Below are 9353 nucleotides of genomic sequence, written 5' to 3' on the forward strand. Positions count from 1 at the left end.
AAAAAAAAAAAAAACTTTGCCCAGCTGTTGTTTCTATTTAAAATATCTGAGAGACAATTTACAGATTTTCAAAAAGCATATTCTCATTCGCATAACTTCTAAATATTTAAGATGTTAACCCAAATGACTGCCCATCCATTTTGTACTTTGTTTGGAGACAGGTTCTCACTGAGTTGCTGAGAACCTCACTCAGTAGCTGAGGCTGGCTTTGTACCTGTGCAATCCTTCTGTCTCAGCCTCCCAAGTGCTGGGATTACAAGCGTGCACCACCACGCATGGCCGTGACTGCCCATTTTATGAAGGATGCTTTGCGCACCTCATAAATAACTTCGTCAGGCCAGGCATGGTGGCACATGACTGTAATCCCAGTCAGAATTGAAAACACTTCAGGAACTCAAATGAAACAAAAGCAAATTAAATTAAAACATCATCAAATGCATGTCAGCTAAAGTATTTTGATAATTATTCTGTTGAAAACATACATACACATAGACAATAATGTCTATTTCTACATGCTATTGAATTAGAATAAGTATATATATGTCCTAATTTTGAATCTTGAATTTATGTATGCATTCACTCCAAAAATACTTATTTAATGTCTACTATGAGCCAAGCACATCATTCTAGTAGTTAAAGATGCATGAGAGGATAAATAGATTTGAATAGTCACTGTCAAGGTCCACCTACTTGGCAACATATTCAATATGTAGAGCTACAAACGCTAATTTAAGTCTCCAAAAACATCAAACCACCTCTGGTCAGATCTGGTCCTGGGATCTTATGCCTTTGCTAATACAATTGCAGGGGTTGTTCAGAAATAAAATTAATGGTGAATATAAAACTTGCAGTTTCATAATTGTGTTTTTTTCTTAAAATGCATGATTATTCTATTTTGAAATCAAAAGCCTACCTACCTGTGAATAAAAATAGCATGAGTTTCAGGAAGCAGATTCCATGTCTTACAACATGGATGGAAAACCATAAAATAAAGATGTAAAATGCATTTCTGTGCAAATAAAACCTTATCCATTTATATACTCTGCAATGATGATATCAAAACAATTATTTTATTATGGTAAAGAGTATTTTAATACTTTGTAAAGCTGAAGCAAAAAGGTATAAAAATTAAAGAAATAATAGCAGAATTACTGAAGACTGAATTTTCTCATGTCATGTAAAAGGACAAAAACAAATACATATTTATTTCCACTAATTATGAGATTGGCTGCTAGTCACACATTCATATTTAGAAAATATAGTGACTAGTGACTCCTTTGTCACAGTATCATTAGATTTATCACATAATTATACTTCCATGAGTTCTCTTTTATACTTGCATTGGTGCACTATAATTGGACATCACACAGAGGTATAGAGTGATAGGAACATGCATCTGCACAGCACTTGGTGAATTTTCATCTGGGTCCCATCCCTCTCTTCCATTCCCTGCACATTTCATTGGCACGGGCAGCGGTAGTATTGCATACACACATACCATTATTTAAACGCGTACCTTCCTTTCATCTCTATCCCCTTCCCTTCCCTGTGCCTCCATCACTCCAATGGAGTCTCTGAGCCTTTCTCTGATGTCTCTTTTGTTTCTCAATTTCTATCTAGCTGTCACATATGAGAGAAAGGTCTCTTATAAGATGAAGATATTATCAATAACATCCTTACTAACTCTTCCAATTTAATGTGGTGTAAACAAGCAATCAGTTTTCAGATAAGCCACTTGGGAAAAATGCAGCATGACAGTTACACGATATGTAAGCTGCTTCTGAGAAGTAGCAACGAGATCCAAAGGTTGTTTTCACTGGAAACATTTCATTTATGAGATTTTATAATCTTTTAAAAATACTAAAATCTTAAAACAACACAATGTTGGATTTTTATTGGAAGATTAGTTACTATAAATATTAGTGAAACTTTCTTCTGGTTTAAATCACTGACCATACATTCTCCATTTTAGTCAAACTGAATTCATTATTTGTGTAGATAAAAGATCCTCTAGTTTCCCATGGTCTTAAGTGTTGATGTTTCTTGGTTTTGAACTTTACCATAGGAAAAGATAGCACTAAAGAGGAAACCAGGTTAGCTAAAAAACCAAATTCTTAACATAATTTCTAAGTGATCTGGAATTAGTCTTCATGTGTTCACTTTTATTTTGGCAGGGCTATTTATTTCCGTAGTCATGAAAACTGGAGGAATTGGATTAAAAATGTTAAAATAACAGGAAGTGAATAGCCAGTGTTTATATTTCTCAAAAGATCTGAATTTCCAGTCCCTGAGATAGAAAATGTAAGCCATGTGTAAAGAAAACTGCAGAGATGGAGACCAGCTTAAACTCCAATGTTTCTGAGAATTTGCTTTGTTGTTATTTAACCTTTCATTTTATGAATATTTTCTTTTCATCATCTCTTTCCTAAGTAATCCCTCTAATGCCACATTTTAAATGTTCCTCCAAAACTCTTTTACATTTTTCTCTTAAATATTTCATGGTTTCTCAGATTATACATTTAATTTAATTTTTGCTTTGGTACTGGAGATTGAATCCAGGGACAGTCTACCTCCAACCTACATCACTGGCTCTTTTAATTTTTGTTGTTGTTGTTGCTGTTTTCTCTCTTTTAATTGGTGCATTATAGTCATGCATCTTAATGGAGTACAAGATGGTAGAGGTATATATGCACACATCACTTTAGCCCTTACCCTGTTCCCGCCCCATTTCTTTCCTCCTCCCTCCTTTTCATGTTTGGCTTCGTGATTAATATTGATATGTTTGTGAATGTACATCATGTTTTAGAGAGTTTCCCTCTTTCCCCCCATCACCTCCCGTTAGGCCTCCTTATTTGCTCATCTATGGTATCTCTTCTTTCATCTAGAGAAACTCCTATAACCCTTTTTCTCCCTAGCTTCCGAATATTAAGGAGAACATCTAGTTTCTTACCTTTTGTGACTGACTAATCTCACTTAGCACAATGTTCCCCAATTCCTTTATATTTTTATTTAAAAACAGGGTCTTGTATGTTGCTGAAGATCTCCCTAAATTACTGCACTTGGCCTCAATTCTGTGATCCTCCTGCCTCAGTGTCCTGAATACTGAGGTTATAGGCATGGATATTTAATTTAACTTACAATAAAAAGAATAAAAATTGAAAATTTTGAAAATCACACTCATGAGATTTAATTTCACCATTACTTGTTCTTATACCTTTGTCTTATTAACTTTTATATTTTTACTGGTGCTTTGTAATCAGACATCTTACTGGGGTACACGATGCTGGAAGCCTAAATACACACACATCACTCATTTAGCCCTTCCCCAATTCCCACCCCATTTCCTCCCTCCCTTCTTCGTGTTTGGCGAGTGATTGATGTTTGTGAATATAAGTCATGTACATTAGGGAATTTCTCTCTTCTTCCTCCCACCCCCTCGTTATGTTGCCTTGTTTGCTCACCTATGGCTTCTCTTTCTTCATCTAGAGTTCCTCCTATGACCCATCGTTTTCTTCCAAACTTCCTCATATTAAAGAGAGCATTCAAATTTTTATTTCTTGTGATCGACTAATCTCACTTAGCATAATATTGTCCAGTTCCATCCATTTCCCTGCAATTGACAATTTTGTTCTTCTTTATGGCTGAGTAAAATTTCATTGTGTATATATATATATATATATATATATATATATATATATATATATATGCTTCAAATTAAGATGGTTACTCATAACGTTATTTACAAATATATGCTGGAAAGATGCATTCTACTGATAATGAACATATTTTTCAAAGGAGCCAGGGATGTCATTCAGACATAAGTAAACAGGACATTTTGATTTTCTGACACACTGTCACAAAATGCAGGAGAGGAAAAGCTTCAAGGGTCACAGGAAAACCAATTGGAAGCTGGGCACAGTGGCACACTCTTGTAATCCCAGTATTTGAAAAGTAAACCCCATTTGGGAGGTTGAGACAGGAGGATTGCACAGGTTTGAAGACAGCCTCAGCTACTTAGTGAGGCTCTCAGCAACTTAGTGAGAACTTGTTACCAAATAAATTACAAAATAGGGCTGGGTGTGTAGCCCAGAGGTAGAAAGCCGGAGTTCCATCCTTCAGTACCACAAAAAAGTAAACCCTAAGGGTTTAATATATTTCAGTGGTATAAAACTCCTGATTTCAGTCTTCAGTACCACAAAAAGTGGAAATAATTCAAAAAATTAGATATGTTTGCTCATCATTTTTAACAAAGTTTTGAAAACTTTCACCAAAATATATTTAAAGCTGTTTAGATAGTGTGGAGGGAAGTGATAATTAAATTTTAAAATATATGTAATAGTTAAAATATCATTTGTACTATAAATACAAGCCCAAGAATAATATTCCCAACTTATATTTCCTGAACTTTAGTCTTAAACATAATTTTATCTAAAACATTGGCAAAAGCCAGGTATGATGGTGCATGCTTGTCACCCCAGCATTTGGGAGGATGAGACAGGAGGATTGCGGTTCAAAGAAAACTTCAGCTACTTAGTGAGGCCCTTTCAATTCAGTGAGACCCTGTTTCAAAATAAAGAATAAAAAATAGGGATGGAAGTATAGCCCAGAGGTAGAATGCCCAAGTTTCATCCCTAGAGAACAAACAAACAAATAAAAAACATTGAAAAATAACAACCACCTAGAAAAATTGTGGACTTAAAAAGTTTTTAGATGTGAAAAACGTTTTTCTCAGTCTTACCTGCCTGCCTGAAGATTATTCTCTAACACAGTTGACAGGACCAATCATGACATTATTAAACAGAGAAGAGGCAAGCGGATGAGATTTCTAGCAAGATAATAAAATCTTGGCCTGGGAAGGAATCTTAAAATTCATTTAATGAAAACAAATGTATTGTTTGATTGGTTAATGAGCAGAGGGAGGGGTTAATATGTTTGAGAGACAAAAACCTAATGTCCAAAATATTTTTACATGCAGTATTCTCATAATATTCTCACCCCTAAATTCCTAGTAATTCCAATAATCTTACCCACTAGCTGATTATATAACCTAGAGGCCCTCCCATGCTAGCATTCCTTCTCACAGCAATGCTAAGTAACTCTTTTATTACCACCCTCTCTTGTCCCTGAATTGGACTTCAGTCATTTGATTCTGTTGTTTTTTCACTGTTCCTCATCTTCTTCATAACCCCCATCCCACCCTATTCTGCACTCCATTATTAACAAATTAGTCTCAAACATTCTCTTCACATTATTTGATTAGACAATCCTAACTCTGGTTAATTCCGAATATCTGACTGCTCCATATCTGTATCTGAGCGCCTCATCACACTTAGAGAAAACATGTGCTTTGTTATCATTTCAATTCTTGATTTCTTGATTTTGAACTTCAGATAGGATTTAAATACTTCTAAACCAACTCCACCACATTCTCTCCATCAACTCATTACCCCTTCTATTAAACTCCATACATTTTCTGTCTTTACACTTTTTATAACATTAATTCATTTATGTTGATAAATTTTTTAATTTCATTTAGAAAAGTGATCTGAGGTCAAACGTCATCAAGTGACTATTAGGCTCTCAGGCTCATACACACCCTGTTTCTATGGAAAATGCTGAAGAATAAAATCGTGTCATTCACAAGAAGATGGAAAGACCTGGAGAACATCATATTAAGTGAGATGAGCCAGGCACAGAAAGAGAAGAACATATGTTTTTACTAATATGCCCAAACTAGGGAGTATAAGGAATCCAGAGGGACTCCAGATAATGGAGGGGAACCTTGGCAAAGCTAGAATGGAAGGAGAGGGGAGGAAGAAGGCTGAGGCTGAGTATGAGTAAAAGTATGAATGTAGCATGGTCAACCTGGGCACTCATTGTTGGCAGGGGGAGGGGAAGTGGGGGGGAGGGGACACCAAGCACAGTCTGAATGGAACATTTTTAATATGTTCCACACGAAAAATTTTAAAAATTAAAAAATTCTTCCGAGCTATCAAAAGTTATCTTCTCTGAAATAAAACAGCAATAAAAGAGAAAAGGAAAAAGCATGAGTATTGAATCTGAGAAAAGCCAATTTTAATGTAAAAGTGACTCCTTATTTTCAGGGTTAGTTTCTTCTTTTCCAAAAGGAAAAAATGGACCGCTTGAAAGATTTGTTTTTGTTTGGTTTTACAGAATGTTGGGATTGATATTGTAATTGTCTCACTATTTCCTCCCTGCAACCTAATACTACAATATCCACTACAAGCCATTCTGCGTAACAGATCACATTCCTAAAATATCAGCGTAGCATTGTGGAAATAGCTCTGAAGCCAGAAAGACATGGTTTGGAATTCAAGTTTCCACCCAAACTGTAACTGTGGCTGTAAGAAAATCATTTCACATTTCTGAACACCAGTTTCTTCATCTGTAAGATGGAGACAATGTGTAAAGTGAACTTCATTTCCTCGCACACCTATCAAAATTATAGGCATGTGCCAATCATCTTGCACATAGGAAACTCTCTTACATCTTGGAAAGATGATGATGGTGGTGGTGATGGTGGTGGTGCTGGTGCTGGTGGAGACCATGTCTAGAGGAGCAAGCACATTACCTCTTCTCAGAAACTTGCCATTGCCCTCAATGTATAATATATAAACACATAGTTGTGTGAATTTTAAAATTTCTATGATTTTCTGCTTTATATATTGAGTACAATATATGCTACTCAAAAGAAGGTTATTTCTATTTTTTAAATTTCCATTTTACTTTATTTTTTTATTTGTGCATTGTAGTCATACATCTTAATGGCGTATAAATGGTGGAGGCATACATGCGCACATCACCCATTTAGCCCTTTTCTAATTCCTCTATAAGCCAATTATGTACATATTCATACTATTCTGTTTTATGATAATGCACCAAAGCCTTTATGTCAAATGCTTCTATAACGTAAGAATAATCTAATTGGATTTAGCAACTAACCAAGTTCCACTAACTTTTCAATACTTAGCTCAGGAAGTTGAACTTCTTTCAAAACCTCTTAAATTCCTCTAGCACTAACATCTCTGCTAAAAAGAGCAAAAATATTAAAAATTTTGGCAGAATCCAGTTACCTATTTAATATTAGAATAAAATATGATAATAATTCAAATAGAGATGACCTAATATCATTTTTCACACACTTAGGGATTATAGTCATTATCCTTGTGGCCCTAATATTTGATGAAATATATAAATTAGAGGCCACACCCATAGTGAAATGGAAGAAGATATATCCTGGGCATTAGGAAATTATTGAATCCAACTAAAACATATGAAGAATGCAAAAGACAGAAAGTATGAAATAACATTATTTCACATGCACAAATTATTTTTCAAGTTTTTGGGGAAAAAGCAATTCACACCAGCCATTTCTCTAAATATTTCAAGTAGATTTTATAATATTCCAAAAGCATATTGTAAAATCACCCCAAAGCTGCAAATATTGTCTCACTAGCTTATCAAGATTCATTTTAAATTTAACTCTCTCATGATGATATAAAAAAGTTTAAATTCAAGCATATATAAGGTGTATATAAGGATATTGGTGTACAACAGGATGGCTTGTTAATCATAAAGTATTTGCTCAGTGTTGTAAGTTTTGCTCACAAAAAGATTATAAAAATATAGCCACACAATTTCATAAAGCAAAAACTAGCATTGATGTAAATAAGATTATGAAAAAATATCATTATGTAGTTTTATGCTACATATTATTACTTAAATATTTCTCTTTTTTTGAAAGTCTGGGAATGGAACCCTGGGGCATTCAACCTCTGAGCCACATCTCCCTGCCCTATTTTTTATTCTTTATTTTGAAACAGGGTCTCACTAAGTAGCTGAGGCTGTCCACAAACCATGATCCTCCTGTCTCAGCCTCCCGAATGCTGGCCCAGCTCTTAAATATTTCTAATTGTATTTTTATTTTATGACTCTCTTCCTTATATTTATATTTAAGAAACTTCACCACTCAACATTCATTCGACAATTTATCTTTGCATAAAACAAAAGCAAATTCTTCTCAATCTAGTCTAGAGATCTTTTCTTTAGTCCTGTAATTTATTTTGATACAACTAAAATGAATTTCCTTCTTATTGAGTACAAGATTTTATTTTATTCTGTGTCAATATCTCCTTTACACTATACAGGTAACATATAAAAATGTGATATTAGTGCTAAGTTTAAACTATACTTTACTGTTAAGCATAAGAATCCAGAATAAAGTCTTACAAAATGAAAAGTACATAAAGTTTGCGTGCCAATTTCATTGTCTTTAAGAATATAGATTATTTTGAACACATTTACTTATTCATATTCATGAAGAACTATAAAGTCAGCGTTCAATGTCAACATATTCTATTACTGTCGAAACTTTGAGCTGAAATTCTTACCTGAGATTTGTTTAGTATACAGTTATTTTTAAAGGAATAAAACATATGACAAGCTGTCAGAACAAATAATAGCCACGGTGGAAAAATGGACAGGGAAGGGAAGAAACCAAGTCCACTTTAAAAAGAACCTCCAAATCCTACTTCCCAAACCAGCAGTAATTTTCCTCTACATCTTGTAAGCAACTGTCTCTCTTTGCTCTGAGAACAACACATGCTATGCTTCAGCAGGAAAGTATAAAAATTAAATAGAAAACCACAAGGTTATGAAACACTCTTACCCTCTGGGCTTGCAGGGCTGTACTAGCGGCTCACTTGCAGACACATGGGTAAACAACAGAATTTCCTGCATCCTTTTCTCATCTAAGCAGCTACGGGGTCCGGGCCAACAGAATTATTCCAGTATTAAAGACACGCCACACTAACTCAACATGGATTCTCATTGGTTGTGAACTTTTATCTATAACCAATACCACAAAACCCTCTTTGGATTACAAATGAGCTAACCAAAATAAAATTACTTTTAATGTTCCCTAAATATTAAGAATCATTATTCAAATTTTCCTGAACAACCCACTTGAAGTCATATGCTATGAATTTAAAAGAAAGAAAATAAGCACCTCACCATCTACACATATATTTATTTAATATTGAATAACAATAGCTCATAATAATCGAAAAAACTCATACTACAATGGTAAAACAGAAACTATAAAAAGACCCATCTGCAAAATGTTTAAAGGGAAATTATACTGCAAGTCATAGGACAATGAAAAATATCATTTGTTCAATTCAATTTGTATTGAATTGCCAAGAAAGAAATCATGTTTAATAAGATACAAATCATGATACAAAGACTGTCTGTCAGCTCTTTGATCTCAGTCTTCCTTGGCAGAAATCTTGAAGTGCAGTCCCAGGATGCTCAGCAGGAGCTATCTGGCCCCT

General features: G+C 34.4%; 1 protein-coding gene across 1 annotated transcript in view; it reads right to left on the reverse strand.

Moving 5' to 3' along the window:
* Positions 1-8760, reverse strand: part of CCDC102B (coiled-coil domain containing 102B) — a gene marked incomplete at both ends in the record, with an annotated part of 181996 nt that extends 173236 nt beyond the window's left edge. Inside the window, 1 exon segment of the mRNA XM_080714665.1 lies at positions 8690-8760. Coding sequence (XP_080570791.1) covers positions 8690-8760 — 71 coding nt within the window.
* Positions 8761-9353: the final 593 nt, after the last annotated feature.

Source organism: Muscardinus avellanarius (assembly GCF_963383645.1).
Source record: "Muscardinus avellanarius genome assembly, chromosome: 17".
NCBI lineage: Eukaryota > Metazoa > Chordata > Mammalia > Rodentia > Gliridae > Muscardinus > Muscardinus avellanarius.